Consider the following 19,280-nt stretch of genomic DNA (forward strand, 5'->3'; position numbering starts at 1 on the left):
TTGTAAATATGAAAATAGAATTTTTTCTTGAAATCCTGTTATCACAACTATTCCTTTATTGAGACATAGTGCTGGACAAGAAGAAATTACAGAAATACTGATAGTTCATTTAGATTATTGTTCCCTACTTTCACTGAGTGTCATATTGTGAGTAACAACACAGTTTGCTCTTCTTGCCAACCTGTGCCATAGCAAGAGTAGTTGTAGTTTATTTCCATTTCTGACTGGAAAGCTAGAATGCTGGAAGCTAGAGAATCTCAGGAGCAACTTCACTGCAGCCATATATTGGGAACAGCTAATTTAGATATTGCTGTACAGACTCATGAGGCCTTTCACAGGCCATCTCTTATCAGTGGAAGATTAACTTCCATTTCTCAACAAACTGTGGTAACAGCCTTCATTATCATTACCTTGCTGGGTTGTTTTTTTGTTGTTGTTTGTTTGGGGTTTTTTGTTTCAGTTTTCAAGTTACATGTCTCTCAAGATAGTGAGAGGCTCTCTGTAGAATATCAGTCACCATAGTTTGCCATCACATCCACTCTTGACATTCTATGTTGCTCTTTAAAATGAAATATGGACTTAATGAACAGATTACCTGAAAATTTAAGCCATATTGAGTTGTTCATCAAGCTGATCGAAATAGACTCAATTTTTTTCATGTATTGTTTCTAGCCTTACAATTTAGATGATAAGCTCTTTGAGACAAGGACTGTTTTCCTGTTTTGCATGGCACCTCTCCCAGTAGATTCATGGTCTGAGACAATGGCTTCTAGACACAGCAAAACTACACACACTTACACTACTTCATTGAAATACAAGATTATTCTTCCTATCCCATACTTACATCAAATGAAATTTGTAAATTTATAAAAGATTTATTTTTAAGAATAGTAGCAGCGAGAAAAAGAAAATGCCCATCAAACTGCAGTTTATGGTTCCTCTGCCATTAGAAAAAAAAATACATACGTGCTCCTGTGCCAACAAAGACTCCTTGCTCATCACCTTCATAGCATACACATCACCAGTAACTTTCTCCCTTACTACTTTTACATCTGCAAAGTGACCACAGCCAACCACGCTCTTAACGTCAAAATCCTTCACGCTGGGTTGGAGTTCCCTTAATTCAGCTATAGTCTCTGCATCTATAAAAATAAGACATTTATTTTTAGGTTAGCTAACTGACACTTCATAATGAACACAACTTCCACTATGGGGAATAAAACAAAACAACAACAACAACAAAAAAACCAGAATATTTTCATTCCAGGCTCTGAAGAATTGTTAAATCATTCCAGAATATGCCTCTTAAAAAAACAGTATATATAACACTAAAAAAAGACACTATTAATACATAGTTAAAAGTGAAATATGGTACATACAAAAGAAACAGGAAATGCTAAGACAGTTCCCATAGCAACCATAATTCTGTCCCATTCATCACACCACAGGCTGATAGCCTCTTTTGTTTCTAATTTCTTTCCAGCTCTCCCTTGCCAATACGAAGCACATTCACTAAATATCAGGGCTTGAGGCAGTCAAGTTCTGCAAGTCCAGAGGCAGGGTTCAGTCCTCTGCCTGTGGGAGGCACTAGTCCATTGTCTAACAAACAACCACAGGCACTTCTTTCAGAGGTTACTTTAGGTTTCCCATTGAGGAGTCTCAACCACTATGCACTGTGACAGATAATTGCTGTCTGTAGAGCATTCTAAAAAATCTTCATGCTCTATCAGACAATTATTTTCAACTCAAAACTGCTGGTTGGAACTTTACAAAGAGCATGATAGATCACTGTTTACCCAGTTTTTTGTCTTTCTTAACAGAAAGGTTGATGAAGTTTTTCTGTTTGTTTATTTTAAGTATTTGAGCACTTTTTCAATGTTTAGCCCTAACTGATTAATCCATCTGGAATTATTTCTGAAGTACAGGATTGCTACTTTAAAAAGTTACACAGTGCAAAATATAGATAAAACGTGGAATTGAAACTACTACTTCACACTGAAAGAACCAAGTATGAGCAAAATTATTCCTATGTATTTTTTTCCTCATCTGTCCTGCTTTCAACATCATTCTATTGCATGTACTTGGAACATTATGCAGCATTAACAAAAAATGCTTCTTCAACTAGAAACATAATACAGCCTAGGAAAGGTGAATATTAGAGTCACAGAATCATTACAGCTGGAAAAGACCACTAAGATCATCTAAACCAACTGCCAATGTCATCCCCGCCATATCCAATAACCACATCTCTCAATGCTAAACTTCCACAGTTCTTGAACACCTCCATGGATGGTGACTCCACCACTCCCTGGGCAGCCTGTGCCAGCGCAGCACCACTCTTTCTCAGAAGAAATTTTTCCTAATATCCATCCTGAGTTGCAGCACTTCAAAAGCCACTTGCAATCCGCCTTTCTCGACCTAAATAAAGTTTAGTAAGATGCCAAGGTTCCCTTTGCAATACTGAGTCAGCCCACAGAAAGCAAGAAGCAAGTCCTACGTTACAATCATCGACAAATTTAAGCAACTATAACATAATTTAAATATTCAGGTTCTTAATGACTATCTTCTAAAACAACACCTAAAAACTACTCCAAGGAGCACTTACACTTCTTGACAAAGTTGCCAACGTGTTTGATTTTCATTAAAGCAGGGTTTCTACATTCTTCAAAAAGAGCGAATAAAGAATCGAGGATGCCTTCCCGGGAGAGAGGAGACATCTGCTGTTGAGTCACAAAGAGTGGCTTCCCCTGGAATAAAAAAGAAGCAACAGCAGATGGAGTCTCAGACAACAATGAAAAGCCCCAAATCAATAACATATGTATAGAACAGATTATATATTATTCATTTAAAAATCACTATTTCAGAGATGAGACAAATAACAGTGCAGAAGCACGAGGTAAACATATCAACTCAGGACTTCTAAACGTAATGGCTGTTACAGGTACTTTACCTTTAGACAAAGCAATCTTCTAAAGGTTGTTAAAGCTCAGATCACAGATTTCTTGGATCTATCTACAACCACTGATGGCTCTGATCCGACTGCTTGTCCTTGACACCTCACCATATGTTTTATTCATGGTACAAAAGCAATCAGCATCAATATTAGTTCCAGAAGGAGAAGCTGTTGCACCTCAAAGGATCAAACAGCAGCTGGCTGCGGAAATTCGCCTCGTGACAAACTTTCAGCTGTACCTCCCGTGGAAAGGATGTGGATCAGAAGACACAGAATGCAATATTCCATCTTTATGTGGGAAAATCCACTCATATTAAAACATTACCAGATGCACAACTCAACTTCGTGCAAATGAACTTTAACAGCTGATCTCCTTCCTTCACCCCTTCCTCTAAAAAAAAAACACAACCCACAGGTGTGCTTTGAGATCCACACAAACGAGAGCAGGGCTGTGGTACACCCGAGATGGACAGACAAACCTGAGGTGAGCAGAGCCAACTGCAGACAGATGTTTGTGGTTATTTTTTTACCTGAAAGAGCAGATTGAGGCGAGAGGCACGGCTGGCAATGGGCTCCATAGGACCCGTGTCAGCCGTGGTGCGCGCACTGTGCTTGAACTTCAGCATCCCGGCAGCCTATCTCGTATAAAAGGGCACCTGAAAAAAGGAGAGGCATTTGAGCGAGGAGTAAAAGAATAAAGAAGGTGGGAGGAGAACCTAAGCTGCAGGTAGATTTCCATAGAAACAAAGGTTATTACAACTGGACAGCCGAGAGCGTTCAGAACATCGAAACAATCGTGTTTCCTGAGAACGGCGGTAGGTGGAGAACAGAACCCTCCCGGCAGAGCCCGAGCACCGCTGTTCGCGCGTCACGGAACCGCCGCCCGCGCTCCCGCCTCGCGTCCCCTCAGCACCGGCAGCGCGAGCCCCAACTTTACCGCCATCCAGGTTTGAACGCGGCCGGGGCGTATCCTCGTGACCATCACTTCCGCCGGCGCGCGCCCCGCTCCCTCTCCTCGACCAATCGGGAGGCGCGGCCCGGCGGAAGTGCGGTGCTGAGGGGACGCGGCCTCCGCAGGGGCGCAGCCGCGCGTCACCCGCGAGCAGAGCGGGTAACGGCTGTGTGCGGCGGCCCGCCCTGCCCGCCACAGAGCGACACTGGGCAGGGTCGCGGGGCTCCTCAGAGCCCGGCGAAGTGATGAAAAGGAGAGCCCTCAGCACTCGGGCAGCGCCCTACACACCTAGCGTGTGTGCAGCCTGTCCTGTAGCTTATTTATTTTCTTTTCCCAGCCCGTTGCAGAAATGACTCATTCTGTAATAGCTGGGGCTGCAGCCGGTTCATCTGTAAGCTGGACGTCATAGCTGGCAGCTGCAAACTGCCTGCTAGGACTGCCAGAGGGGAAATAAAAACGTTTTCAGTAGCTTTACATTTTCAGGTTTAAAAATGTTCGTTTGACCTTTCCGTCCTTTTTGTGACGTGTGGCCATTTTATTCATGTGTAGGATAATGAGCTTTCAAATGGAGCGGCGCCAGCTCGGCCTCATCTTCAAAGCAGCGACGTGCCATCCATCAGAATGCTGAGTTGGAATGCAGCATGACCTTGTTTAGCAGCAGAGCAGCAGCAGTGATGTCAGTGGAGAGCAGCAGTGTGAAATGTTGCTCCTGTATGCACACGTATATGGCACAGTTCTGAAAACACAGGGTGCCATCGCAAAGTGCACCTTGTGCCTTGGGAGGTTTTAAGCTGGTAATAGGAATCTAAACGCTAGTGTTCTTTTCAAATAATCAAGTTGCCGTATAGTGACCTAACATGTCTTGCTATCCAGCAATCATCTTAGTTATACTGGTTTGACATTTAGCCATAGACTGTTGTCTTTGTTACCTTATGACTTCCTGCAAGTCATTTTTCACAAATCTGTGCTTCATGCTACCTCTTCCACTTTACCTCTGGAACAATGACATTTTTAATGTATTTCTCACCTCAGAGCTACATATTTGGGCTCATTTCAAGTTATTAAGCCTGAAAGAGCTTTTAAAACCTAATTTACTGTCCACCACATACACAGCCAATTTGCTTTTTGGATTCCACTCAGGACGCTGTCATTGCCTATACCCCATCCACAACTGCAAAGTGTAAGAGTGATCAGCTCTGAAAAAGAAGTGCACCAAAGAGATTCCTTTTCATAAATTGTTCAGTCTTCATGCTAGTGCATTTTAGTAAAATTCCACACTGATATTTGGAACTCCATCTTGTCTAAAGATTTTGGACAAGTCTCAGTTGTCTGCCATCCAACTGCAGAGGAGAACTTAGCACTTCTTTGACTTTCCCCTTCTCCAGCCTACCTTGTACACAAATGCCATCTCTTATAAATGCCAAAAATCACTTATAAATAGCTACACTATTTCTAATGCCACTTGGGAAATTACTATATCTGTTCATCAGTTTAGATTTAGCAAACAGGGGAAGCAACAAAGCTGAGATCTTTTTCTGAAGATCGTTTCTATATTGTGTTCAACTTACAAGGTGTGGCTGATTCTCCTTTCATCCCTTTGGGCTGGCATAGAACACCAATCCACAACCTGGCTGAGGAGATGGGTCATTAAATCTTTTACCTCATCCTCGTTAGGCTGCTCTTCTGCAATGAGAACATTACTTCTGGGTGTCCCACACAAAAGCCTGGATTTGTTAGACCAGCCAAATAAGTTGCACAGCCCTGCTTGGCTAAGAAGTCTGCCTGTCAGATAACTGTTCTCTCCACTGCCCAGGAGGTTCTACTAAAGCATGTTTCATGTTTATAACTCAATTTTCCATAACGAATTTGTCCTGGTTTTCGTACTGTTGAGTGCCTACAAGAAAGGAAGCTGGCGTTCCTTGGGACAGATTCATTTTTCTTAATAATGCAGGTGAGGGCTCAAGTTAGATGAGCTCCCTTCAGTAACATCCTTCAATACATACTTTTGCTAGAAGCAGCTGTGATCACTTAAGTAATACAGATTACATACTGACTTCTGTGTTGCTGTGTAAGATACTCACATAAACAAGACTGTATACTTATGAAATGAAACAGCAAAAAATACAGTTGTGTCCAAACTGTTATCAAAGTGTTAGGGGAAAAAAAGAAAAAGATGAAGTTATGAAGGGTGTTGAGGAGACAGAGAAAAGCAGTGCAATTTCAGTAATTAAACCCATTTCTGGAATCTCAGGTGAAAAATACATTCCCTTTCAGGCCAACATGTATTTCATTTTCCTTTAAGTCGGAGACTTAAAAACCTGAAACCTGAAGCCTCTGAGTGAAAGTGATTTCCTTCATACTTCTGACTTTTGAGCACAGGCAATCAGTATACTATGCCTAACAGCAAAGTTACACCTCGCTTCTTGATCTCATCAGCTACTCCAGTGAGTAACCTCACTTCACTTGAAGGATCATGAGGAAGCCTGTACAAAACAAGGGGTTATTCCCTGCAATTAAATGAGTAAGTTGATCAAAAACAGTGAATAGCTCTATGATTTTTGCTAATCAGGTCCCAATATGATGCTCAACGTTTCAGCATCTCACCATGCATTGAACTGGGTACCATCTGTTTGGTTTTTTGTTTTTTAATAGAAGTAGGGATTCCCCTTTAATTCCTTGGCCAAAATTTCCTCCCTCATGCTGTTGTATACTGTGCCAAGGTGACTATGTTGCACTTACATAAAAGCAGAAGATCAGACAAGCAACTATGCTAACTCTTCACCAAGAACCTGATGCTCATTCTCATCCAAACTAGCATAGCCACATTTTAGTGGACAGGGAGATGCCAAATCCCTAACACCACCTCTCTGTGAACTTCTGTATGTACAGCAGCATCATTCTTAAGTGCCTTCATCTATGGAGCAGCAAGACACTTGTGACTGCTCCCTGCAAGCTAACTTCCTAAGACTTACCAATGGCTAGAAGGTAATAAGAAGGCTCATGCATCACAATTCTAGGAGCTGAGTGTGATGAAAAAACTCCACTCTTTTGTCCTACTTCAGAAATCTGCTGTTTCCAATCTTAGTGCTACTCCATCTATTTTGGCTGGTGTCAATTTGCAATCTAAGCTTCCAGAGAACGTGGATCAAATAAATAAATCAAGTTTTTCAGAGACTTTTTGTTATCATTAAATGTTGTGGCTGGCCTTAAACCCAGCTGATCTATATAAAAATATTTTAATATGTATATTATTCCATCTTAGCTCTAGGCTTTTCCATAACCCAACAGTAATTAAAAGGTATTTTAATAAACCAAGATCTATTTTTTTTTTCCTTAGCCTTAACCTGAGCACAGCTGGGTAACCACTTTCTGCATCAAAATAATGCTTTGAACTTAGCTGATCTGTCTCCTCCTGTCTGTCTTCAACCCTCAATAATGAGCAGCTCTCACCTTTCATTATTGGGATCTAAATAATGCTTAGCTCCTTGCCACATTTTTTCCACTTTGTTTTCGCAGACTATTACAAAATATCCACCTCAGCTGTGACAGTCATGCACACCTATAGGAAAAATACACATTTGCACAGTACGTATTGAAAAATAACAGCAATGGAAGAGGCAAGTAACATCCTCTCCAGAGAAGCCTAGGAAGGCAAAGAGAAATAATCACTGGGAAAACAATGACATTGTCTTTCCTCTGCAGTACTTTTAATTTCCTCTTTGTAATTTTTGGAAGAAGACCACTCTGCAATTATTCTCCTAGGATAAGCAGAAAGGAAATGAAACTTTAGGACACCTATATGGTTTTCTTGGTGTTTCTTCCCTACACTTCCACTAGAAATTAGATACCGAGGTACATCTGATAATATTCAAGGTTATTCTGACTGAAATACTGAAGGCCTTTTTTGTTTGCATTAGCAATGTGCTCACGTATCACCAAAGTTTATCTTCATTACTTTTGTAATACAATGTTTCAGTTTTCTTTATATTTATACAAGTAGAATCCGTTAAAATAATGTTCTAAATAAACATGGTAGCCTTCCTACTGTTACATAGCCATCATCTATATTCTTAATTATTTAATAAAAGGCAAACAGATACCCGTGATGCTCTTCACACCGAATCCTCCAAACAGCACTCGGTGATTGTCCATGCCACCAAGCTCTAACATTACAGCCTTATGCTGAATCTCCCTTTAAAGCCAAAACTGAACCATGCTGTTCTGGTGTGCCCAAAATGAAACGGTAACCGAGTCACCAACAATCCTTTTTGTAGGCAACCTAAGCATTTGTAAAGGCAGCTACGTGGGGATCTCAGAATAACAAGGAATACTTGCATCTTAGACCTGCAGCCAATATTCCAAGCAATGCTGGCCTACTCTTCTCTAAAGAGTGTGGTCCCTACTCTCAAGCAATCAGGCTGTGAGCAAGTGATTAATAGAGAAAAAGGGAATTTCTAAGGTTAAAAGCCAAAATTCGTGAGGCACTTGTATAGAGAGTAAAGTCTGTACAGAGCTCAGGAAAGCATCTTTTACTGCTACTACTTTAAAGACATTTAAACTCTTGTCCTCTTATTCCTGAGCCTCACTCTTGGCTACAAGTTTCACATCTCTCTTGTGGTTAAATGCACCTCTTTCTTATGGTTAAATGAAACAGCATCTTTTGTAACTTTGCAATTACACTGATCAGCACTTTCCCATTCAGTTGTGTGACCACAACTTATATTCAAATCTATTGCTAGATTCTCATCTCAAAGCCAAGGTGTCACCTGTACGTCTCCTTCCTGCCCACTGAATGATTTGGCAGTATTACTTTAAGTAGCCCAGTGGGAATCTCCCCAAACTGCACTCAACTGAGTGTTGTTCAGCCCTAAATGTACTTTATTTTAGCGTTGGATGAAGTTAAATGAGAAATGAGAGAACTCTTATGCCAAATCTGATGGTGTCAGATTTTTTTTTCTTAAAATGAAACTATTACTCCAGTAAAGCTTCATGGAGGTATTTTGCACAACTGCTGCCTTAAAACTGTAAAAGAGGTCTCACATTCGTAGAGAAAAGAACATCTTATATGTAGGTTGCTCAGAAAGTAATGCCTCCTGTTTATTTCCATAGGAACTACAAAAAAGAGCACAGTAGCACTATTTATATAGCTAATTCTCAGCTACAAAACACTGTTTTTCAATAGTCACCACCATTATCCATGCATTTTCACCAGTGATGACAACGAGTCTGCAAGTCACACTCATAAACATCTGCACCAATGGACACGACCCACTGTTACACTGCTGCAATGCACCACCTCCCTGTGCTCGCACCCACTGGCAGACCTCCATAATCGTTCAGCAGGCATCCGTGGATGTCAGCGGGTGCCTTTTCCTCACGTGGAGAAACTTAATTCCCTGCTTTTTCCTTCATACACACCTCCATGTCAGACAGCATTTTGTCAGACAGCTCCTCTGCTCCCATCTGCCACAGCAGCAGCAGAATGCAGTGGGATGTTGGTGGGAAGGCTCAGCATCTACTGCTGCACCACCAACATCTGCCTCTGACGCTGTGGGCCAACAGCATAAAGTAGGAGGCGTTACTTTCAGAGCAGCCCTTGTACCTTACACTGTCACTGTATGATGGCACAGTCGGGTCCCAGCAGTGGAGGCAGAAGAACACAGAAGTTTCTCCTTAGGGCAGGCAAGAATGAGAGACTGCAGGAAAGGAGCGCACCTGGGAACATCAGAAGCAAAAGCACCTTTAGCTACATGAAATTAAGCTGTGTCTTTCTCATCATTTGTCCTCCACATCCTTTCACGTATTTATCATACAACAAGTATATCATTACTTAGAGGATAAATAATTTATTAATTTTTAGATGCGGTGAAAAGCAAATTATCCTTGTCATCCCTCAGGCTTCCTTTTGTGCTATTATGGGAACACCCCTGATTTAAAAAAAAAAAAAAAAAGATTATCCCGTGGAAAGCAATTTATTAAAGCTCACGATCTGTCAAGACACATGAATATTGATGTGCTCACATTAGCACCCCCTGCAATAGCTGGAAACTGAATTTGTCATGACATAATGGGAATTGTGTGTTGCAGAGCAACAAGTGACAGGGGCTTAATTAAAGCAAAATTGACAAAGCATCCAAGCAATTACAATAAACATGCTGTTTTGGTTTAAGTGGAGCTAAAGAACCACTTGCATACTTTCTGTGACGTGGAAAATAAGGTAATACTGAGCTCTTTTAGAAGATAAAGCCTCAAACAATACAGGTACAGCTTATCATCAGGAAATTGGAGAGGATGGATCTGGTTACTGTTTGGAGTCTCATGGAATACACTGGGTTAGATGGATGCATGAGGAGTTCCAAGGCCTGCTACGTAAAAGCAAAGCAAAACTACTCACTTACACCTGTAGTATAACAGATACCTTCAGACTGAAGCATCAGTTAAGAACTAAAATAGGTTTTTTTTAAGTAAACCTGCTGAAGTTATGCAAACTCTTTTGAAGTGCCTCGTTACTAATTGTGGTGAGTTAATCTAAGATATAATGGTAGACTTGACTTACTCTTACAACTGGACTTAAAAGAAGCTCTGATTTTTAGCTTTCAAATATTTATTCCAACTATTGCAGTAAACAATAAGCTGTGCACAGCAGCTGTGCAGGATGGTGGCAGGCCTGAACAGAGTATGAAAGAGCAACAGTAGCAGTAGTTCAGAGTAAAAATAAGAGCATCAGATGTGTCAATGACAGCTTTAATGTGGAAAGACTCTTCCAGGTAAGACTAAAAGGAATTCAGTTCTGATTGCCTGTCTATTTTTTAATTTGGAATCACGATTTTGGTACTTTACAGATTTAAGATGTTCTTGCTCTGAGTGGGTGTGCTCATTCCTGTCTTGAAGAAATCAGCCATGGCAGCCTACATGTTACTTTATTTAATTCTTCTAGAATTAGTTCTATACTGTTTGCTTGAAGGCCAAGAAATATTTTACAGTAACTATTGTGGAATTCTGATATTTAAGCAGTTTTCCATTATAAGAATTGTGATGAGAAAGGATTAAGAGAAAGCGGTGACAAAGGGTGAGACAACTTGATGTTCAAAGAGGGATTGAATGACATTTGCAGGCTGTGCTGCAGGTCAAGTTGCTGTTGGCCTGGCTCACGTTGCTTTCTTACACTTCTACATTTCCTTTGCTGTTCGGCTACAAGACCAAATGGAGAGGGGAAAAAATAAATGGTGGGAGATGGTTGCAGTGTTCACAGTCCTCCAAGAAGTTGCATCTAGCCATTTTTAACAGATGGGTGAATATTAAAATACTGGCTATGAAAGAAGAATGGAAACTCCAGATAAAAGAAGAGTTTCTGTGGAACGAATGATTCTTGCGATAGAAAAGAATGAGGACTACTTTTCTTAAAGCACTGCAGATGGACTTCCTTCCTTAGGTCTTAAAAATTAGTGTTTAATTAAAGGTGTTTTTATGCTTGTGTTTCAAATTCCTCTGTAACTGAGAGAATCATGTAAGTACAGAACTAGAATACGCTCTACCTTCCACTCATTCCATCACTCAGCCATCCAGTTTTCCTCAGAGCAATGAAAAGTCCTGGGCATTGACACTCTGAAATTTGAAATAGATCAGAAACCACATTTATGAATTGTTCCAGAGGGTGAAAAAACAGCTCATAGCAATTACTTTCTTGGGGACAAAGACAGAGGTGCAGATTTCTTGGGCCATATTAAGTAATACGCTCATTAAACCTTATGATCATGAAACAGAAGTCAGTCAGAATTTCATGTCCAACAATTACTAGAAAAAAGCCCAACAGCCAACCTCAAAATGACAAATAAAAATGACAGAAAGTTCTAGACTGTGATTTGCCAGCAACCCTTTTAATGCTGACCACTGGCTGCTACTTAAAATCCTCCAGAAGACAGCAGGGAAAGCAGTGGGGAATGCTGAGTTCTGCATTAACTCAGTCCACCATGAAAACAGCAACAGGTATTTGGAGATGAAGGCTTTAGAATACAAGATGCTGGAATAAGAGTGTTTTCATGCTGGCTGTGTAGTCCGTTTGTCCTCTATCCTCTCAGTATTCTGGGTTTCTTTGGGATGCCTCTTAGTATGCCAACAGCAAAAGATGATCCATCTCCTCGTTATTGTCAGTAAGCACAGCCATTCCTCTGCTGAAAAGAGCTCTTAAATCTACTGCTCCTCTGTTTCCCCAAGCTGGAATTCCTCAGCGAGGCGGCACAGCCACAGCAATGCTGGCAGTGCCAACAGCAGCCACCATGCAAGTGCTAAAGGATGGTGGTTCCTCAGCCCTTCTTCCCACCTCCTGGGCAAAAACAACATCCAGACTTTCAACAACTTTCAATAAACAGGATATGTATAAGTCACCAGAGGCATAAAAAGCCTGCTTCATGCACCCTCATGTGCAACGCCCAGCCGTGGTATGAAGAGGAAAGCACACTGCGTCTATCAGGAGTCCCAGCAGATCAGAAAATGGCAGCTGCTAAATAACATTTTTCTTCCCTGTCCGCTCTCTTGTCAGGAGCCACTTTTGCCCAAGCTGCCCATAAACTGTGGGCTGTTGGTGGATCGATGCTCTCTCGCATCGTTTGCTCAGTGCTTCGTGCCAGAACCACGGGACCGCAGGACTTCAGTTGTAAAAAAACAATCAATAAACCTGGGCAGCTTGTGATGCTCAGTGACAAATTCTCACTGCCTGTATGGCTATATTTTAATTTAGACAAAAATAGCCAACATCGCGCTTGCATGCAAAAAGTCATCTGCTACTTTTCTAACGTGCAATTCAATAATTCCTATAATTGATCTTCATTGACAGTTTATGCAAGCTCACTCACCCACACTGCACATATTGTGCTTCCTGACATAATTCCCAACATAGGCTGTGATATTTCAACAGAGGAAGCTTGTTAAGTCAGGTCAAACAAAATAAAGAATCAGAATCTGCTGCAAGTCCTTACCGCTGTCTGCCTTTTCACTTCCCCCTCATCCAAACCCCCTCCAAACAAAAAGCCTGATGGTAATTTTCTAACGGGTCAAAAAATGCAAAACTGCCATTTTGCTACATGTTAATGGGTTGCAATAGAAAAATACGTCATTTTTTCCCTGGACACCAGATTATTATTGTTGATCAGACGTAATTGCCAGTCTTTATTGTTTCCACATGGTTTGATTTCCCCTGGAAGTGCCATATATGCCTTAGTGATACGTGGAATTAAAAGAATTCTAAATCAGTGCCCAACTAATGAGATGCTATTTCTGAGATAGGCCAATAAAGGACATTTACCCTCCTACAGACAAAGCAAAACAAAAATTATGGCATTGATAATGGGTCTTCAGGTGTCTGAATGAGGGATATCTAATTTCAGGAAACACAAGTAATAGATCCATTTCCACTTACAATAATTGTAAATAAAGACAAACACAATGTTTCTGTTTTATAAACACAATTACTTTGCCAACATTCTCCTACCCTTCCAAAAGACTCTTATGCTCCAAAGAACTGAGATATAGGAAGAGTTTAATGGAGTACCAGCTGATACAGAAAACTAACGGCAGCAGAAACCAGGCAAAGTTGAATAGCAGCATATTAGGAATGTATGTATAATATTAAGAGAAATTTCAAAGAGTGTTGTACTGAGGGATGTGGCTTATTGGGGAAATGCTGGTGGTAGGTGAATGGTTGGACTGGATCATCTTGGACGTCTTTTCCAACCTTCTATGATTCTGTACCAACATATATCAGACACCTTCGGTTTAACTTTCTGCAAATACAACTAAAACTTCAGCTTTTTAAACAAAGCATTAATTGAAGCTCAGAGACAGACACTCCTCCAAAGACTCCATTATTACAGATTTTGTTGTCAGCTTTAAAGACCAACGCTATAGCACCTGAGCAAACAACTCTCATAAACAACCTCAAGCTTTTCCCCGTTAGCTGGAGGTAATCTGCTGAGGTAACTTACCAGCTGTGCAGCTGAATGACTGTCCAATTTCTGATGGCTATAACACTTCACCTCATTGAGCTGGTAACTCATCAGGAGAAAAAGGGAAGCAACCGAGGGCAACCTGAGTGCAGAGGCAATAAAAAGTCACAGTAGCTTGCTTTTACCATACCCACAGCAAGGTGCTGGGGAGGTTTCTGCTCAGAAGGATGTTGGCATGCTCCAAAGAGTAGCACAGTATTTCACAAGCTCTGCAGACATTTTATATGGAAGCATCTTTTTTCCCCCCACGGAGAAACTTCCAAAACACTGCACAACAAAAACATCTCAAGGACAAAGCTATAAATACTTCTGTTATTTGTATATAGGTTACCCTTTTGGAATAAAAAAAATGGAGTAACTTTGATACAGCATGCATCTTACCTACCACCGACAACAAGCAGCACAAAACTGACCCGAGAAATAGCAAGGATTGGTAGCTCTGGGCCAGACTGTGTGGTGTAGGCAAATCACACAGGCTCATTGGGTAGGAGCGTTCAAGCAGCACTTTAGGAAGTAGTTGCCTCATCTCTTTTGGCCTTTTTCAGCTGAAGTTTCTTCACTTCAGTGTAAGATCTGGGAGATAGAATGTATTTCTCTATGCAACATCCTCAAATCAAAGCAGTGAGTGGCAGTATAAAAATTAATGAAGCTCTTCATGAAGGGCTATAACTGACACTTCACGAGACTTCCGAAGCTTCTCCTCCCATCCAACAAGACTGACTTCATCTGGTTCTAAACATCTTGCCATGGAACATACTGGAAGCTTGAGAAACCAACCTGATCTCCAGGAGATGGAGAACCACACTGCAGAGCACAAGACATGCAAAAGAGCAGTCAGCCTAACCAGGCTGCGATGGAGAACCTGAGTTGCTGTAGATATACATCAATCCCTCTGCATCTAAGGCCAAAGGCTGTCAAGCAAGCAAAACGTGTGCTTGATCTCTATATCCTTTTAGAAGCCAAAGTGCTCATCAATCCCACTGAACAATATTTGGCCTCGTGTTTGTCACGTCTCCCATTTGGCACATTGCAGGTCACACTGCTGTCACATCCCATGGGAGAAGGGGGCTGTGAGCTCAGACCAGAGCTGTACCACACGTTCATGAATATCATTTCCAATGTGACTGAGCTCACCCAGCCTTTGCAGACAGGAAAATATTTGAAATAGGAAACAAGAATAGAAGGTACTTTATTAAGGTAACATTCCTACCTAAATTTCACCCCCACATAGCTCATGTGTGGGTGAATATTAGATTTAAGCAGTTAATTGAATGCTGAATATGTCAGTGACAAATAGGGTCTATGCGCTCCCTGAAACATCTCAGAGCATGCAGAGCAATAATATGGGAAAGGCAGGGCAGAAAGACAAAGGAAACTTTTAATCTTTGGGTTTATTTTTAGGTCATCTATTGAATGAAGCTTTGCCTTTTCCATCAGACACCCCCACCACGCAGCAGAGCAAAGATCCATCAACCCAGAGCATCACGGCTTTCTTCGTGGTGCTGCTTTTTCCACTTAATGTGGTTAGCTAATTAGATCTCCTCTGATCAATCACTGAATTACTGCTTCAAAAAGGCATTGCGATCCGATGGGAGTGCCTCACAGCATCTGAGCACTTCGATTTTTCTGTCCTAACACATTTACAGCTAGTGTGAACTAGGTCCTCCCAGCAAGAATACAGAAATACTTCTTTTAAATTACAAGCGTGATTTATCTCACAATTTAATAAGTGACCAATAAAGCTATTGTAATATGGTTTCTTTCCTTCCCCTTTCCTTTTTTGCACGCAAAGCTAACCTCTTACATGTTTTCCATGCCTCTTATGTTTTGATCTCAAGCTCTGCAGCTTCTTCTCAAGCTCATGTTCCATTCAGCTCTTTTAATACCATCAGCATCACACACCTGTGACTTCAGCTGTGATTACAGCTTTCCCTTCCTTCATCCTCGGGAGTCCACCCCAAAACAATAAGGAAATATAGTTCTCAGAAGAGCCTGATGGCAGTGTGTGTGTGTGTGTGTGTGTGTGTGTGAGATACAGGGACATTTGGATGGAGCTGTGACAGCCACACACGCATGGTGACTTCCCAGAATATACAGGCCAAGGGGACTTCAGTCCTGCTGGCCCCACATGCTGAGATGTGCTCCCCTAGTGCTGCAGTGCAAGGGAGGTGAGAGGAACAGATCCTAAAGCACCCAGAGCATCCCTATTAATTCATTTTTAATGTCACTATAAAGCAGTGACCTCAGGCTCAGCACAGGGCTGTACTGAGTTCCTACACTAACAGCATAGCAGAAAAATGAGAGAGCTTCCAAAGTTATGCTCCTCTTAGTGATGCAAAGCACCAGATAGGAAAAAAAAAAAGCTTTTTTTTTTTTTTCCTCTTTTCTTTTGAGCAGTGGAAGTGATGGAAAATAATTTACTTTCTAATCCCAAAGAATGACATTTGCCAGATGCAGGCAAGCTGAACAGTGCTACAGAAAGTCCTGCAGTTGCCTTTCCAGAAGGATGGCGCAGTCTGCAAGTAATTAAACAGAAGCCAATATCCATAATTCAGCGATATGTCTCAGCTATTATTTGGCAATTTTTTCCCCTCTTGCAGTCTTATACATAACTATGAGCTTAAAATGGAAATTACTCATACTGAGCTTTATTTCGTTGTCAAATACTCTCATACAGCAACACGCAAAGCAAACAAACCTCTTTCCCTGCCAGCCCAAGCTGACCTGCACTCTTACAAACTCTTACTCTGCTATTCTGAGTTGGAATGTGCTACCTGCTATGTGGGCAGCAGGCCCCAGAGAGATGCATGCCAGTCTGGCAACCCTCAGAATCACAGAATCACAGAATTGTAGGGGTTGGAAGGGACCTCCAGAGATCATCGAGTCCAACCCCCCTGCCAAAGCAGGTTCCCTACACCAGGTCGCACAGGTCGGCATCCAGGCAGGTCTTGAACATCTCCAGAGAAGGAGACTCCACCACCTCCCTGGCAGCCTGTTCCAGTGCTCCGTCACCTCACTGTAAAGAAGTTCCTGTGCACATTGGTGCAGAACTTCCTATGCTGCAGTTTCCAGCCGTTTCCCCTTGTCCTGTCTCCACTCACCACTGAAAAGAGTCCGGCCTCGCCATTCTGCCCCCCACACCTTAGATATTTATAGACCTGGATCAGGTCCCCTCTCAGTCTCCTTTTCTCAAGGCTGAACAGACCCAGTTCACTCAGCCTTTCCTCATAGGAGAGATGCTCCAGGCCCTTCACCATCTTCGTGGCCCTCCGCTGGACTCTTTCCAAGAGATCCCTGTCTTTTTTGTACTGGGGAGCCCAGAACTGGACGCAGTGCTCCAGATGAGGCCTTACCAGGGCAGAGTAGAGGGGGAGGATCACCTCCTTTGACCTGCTGGCCACGCTCTTTGCAATGCACCCCAGTAAGCCATTGGCCTTTTTGGCCACAAGGGCACACTGCTGGCTCATGGCCAACCTGTCGTCCACCAGGACACCCAGGTCCCTCTCTGCAGAGCTCCCCTCCAGCAGCTCATCCCCCAACCTGTACTGGTGCATGGAATTATTCCTCCCCAGATGCAAGACTCTACACTTGCTTTTGTTAAACCTCATCCGTTTTTTTTCTGCCCAGCTCTCCAGCCTATCCAGGTCTTGCTGAATGGCAGCACAGCCTTCAGGCGTGTCAGCCAATCCTCCCAACTTCGTATCATCGGCAAACTTGCTGAGGGTGGCCATTATCCCCTCATCAAGGTCATTGATGAAGATGTTGAACAAGACCGGACCCAGCACAGACCCCTGAGGAACACCGCTGGTTACAGGCCTCCAACCGGACTCTGCACCACCAACAACGACCCTCTGTGCTCTGCCAGTCAGCCCGTTCTCAACCCACCTCACTGTCCACTCATCTATCCCACACTTCCTCAGCTTTGTTATAAGGATGTCGTGGGGGACAGTATCAAATGCCTTGCTGAAATCAAGGTAGACTACATCCACTGCTCTCCCCCTATCCACCCAGCCAGAGACAGCATCATAGAATGCTACCAGGTTGGTCAAGCACGACCTCCCCCTTGTGAACCCATGCTGACTACTCCTGATAACCCTCCATTCAGTGAGGCAGAAAGGTGACAAAGAAAAGGGGATTTAGAAACCAGTAACTGGAACGTGAAAACACCAGATTTGTGTTGTTTTTTTTTCCTGGAGAGATTATAAATGGAATATTTTTGTAGCAAGGTAGATGACAACACCCAAATTAACCCCCCATTAATCAGACTGGGAAGCAAATGATTGGCTGGAAGTTCTTTTCCTTGCACTTGCAGTGTTCCCTGTGCCCAGACTGGCAGAAGAAAGGTGGACATTTCCAGGTGCCCTCCAGAGCCAAGAAGGGGAGAGGTCTGTGCTTCAGACCATCCCACAAAGCCACTGCTCCTGGGGACACGGACATCTCTGCATCTCCCATCCCAACTCCACTTGCTGAAAGCTGGTTCAGGAGGAAAGAGCAGTTTGAACAGAACTTGGGTCTTCTCAAAGTCACAAAGTGAGAAGTTTTATTACTTTATCCTTCTTTTTCTCCGCTAGTTTCTTTCTGAACACCCATTTCAATACAGAGCACTCCACTTCTTGTGAGATAGTACATAGTAGTTGCTGCAGTGCAATCTAGTATTTATTCAACATTAAGAAGAAATATGTAACTTTTCCAGATTGAACTGATACAGGCAAGATGAAAAGAAGGAATATTTCCATGTTTGATCCCATTAACACATAGAAATCTTACCCTACCTGACCCCTGCCCATCCTCTGTGTCCTGATGCCAAGAAGGGCAGGCATTTAACTATGGCTTCAGGATGGCACAGACAAGGTAACAACAGCCTTTTCAATAATCAGTTTAAAAGAAAGAAGTAAACACAGTTTGAAAGCATTAAAAGGGAGAAGGATGCTGAGGAATAGCACTCCCTGACTCACACTAATGCAGGGCCCCTCAACCATGTAGAGTGAGCTCCAGCTAACCAGGAGCCACTTAATTACTTCTGTTCAGTGGTTTTCCACCCACATGTTTATCGTAGTTCACACTGCTGAAAAGAGCTGAAGAAACAGCTCTGGAGATGAAAAGCTTCTCCTCTCATAGGTAATGAGGGCTGCAAAAGCTCTCTGAAAGCTTCTGCACTGCACATATCCGGGATGCCTCCACCCAGGCAGCACTGCCTGGCTCCTAATGAGGTGACAGCTCAGGTCTGGAGAAGTTCCATGCTTGGATTTAGTGAATAAGAGGATCCAGACAGACAGGTAGGTTTCTTTGGACAAAATACCCCAAAGCAAAAGTCCCTCAAGGCTGCTCATTTCTTTACGTTAAGGTAAGAAATCAGCATACACAATCTGCCTGA

At 42.4% G+C, this 19,280-nt stretch overlaps 1 protein-coding gene across 6 annotated transcripts in view; it reads right to left on the bottom strand.

The window, feature by feature from the left end:
- CIT (citron rho-interacting serine/threonine kinase) overlaps positions 1-14,000 on the bottom strand; it is an 82,623-nt gene extending 68,623 nt beyond the window's left edge. For 3 of the 6 annotated variants that reach the window (XM_048964132.1, XM_048964131.1, XM_048964130.1), the window contains exons 1-6: positions 13,886-14,000; positions 11,441-12,550; positions 9,508-9,620; positions 3,484-3,609; positions 2,606-2,747; positions 967-1,142 (exon numbers count right to left, since the gene is read on the bottom strand). In XM_048964132.1, coding sequence (XP_048820089.1) covers positions 967-1,142; positions 2,606-2,747; positions 3,484-3,579 — 414 coding nt within the window. In that variant the 5' untranslated portion in view covers positions 3,580-3,609; positions 9,508-9,620; positions 11,441-12,550; positions 13,886-14,000. Of the gene's footprint in view, positions 1-966; positions 1,143-2,605; positions 2,748-3,483; positions 3,610-3,710; positions 3,852-3,890; positions 3,914-9,507; positions 9,621-11,440; positions 12,551-13,885 lie in introns of those variants that run through there. The other 3 variants (XM_048964133.1, XM_048964129.1, XM_048964128.1) reach the window with 3 other exon arrangements.
- Between the last annotated feature and the right edge of the window lie 5,280 nt (positions 14,001-19,280).

Source organism: Lagopus muta, chromosome 17, assembly GCF_023343835.1.
Source record: "Lagopus muta isolate bLagMut1 chromosome 17, bLagMut1 primary, whole genome shotgun sequence".
In the NCBI taxonomy this organism is placed as follows: Eukaryota; Metazoa; Chordata; class Aves; order Galliformes; family Phasianidae; genus Lagopus; species Lagopus muta.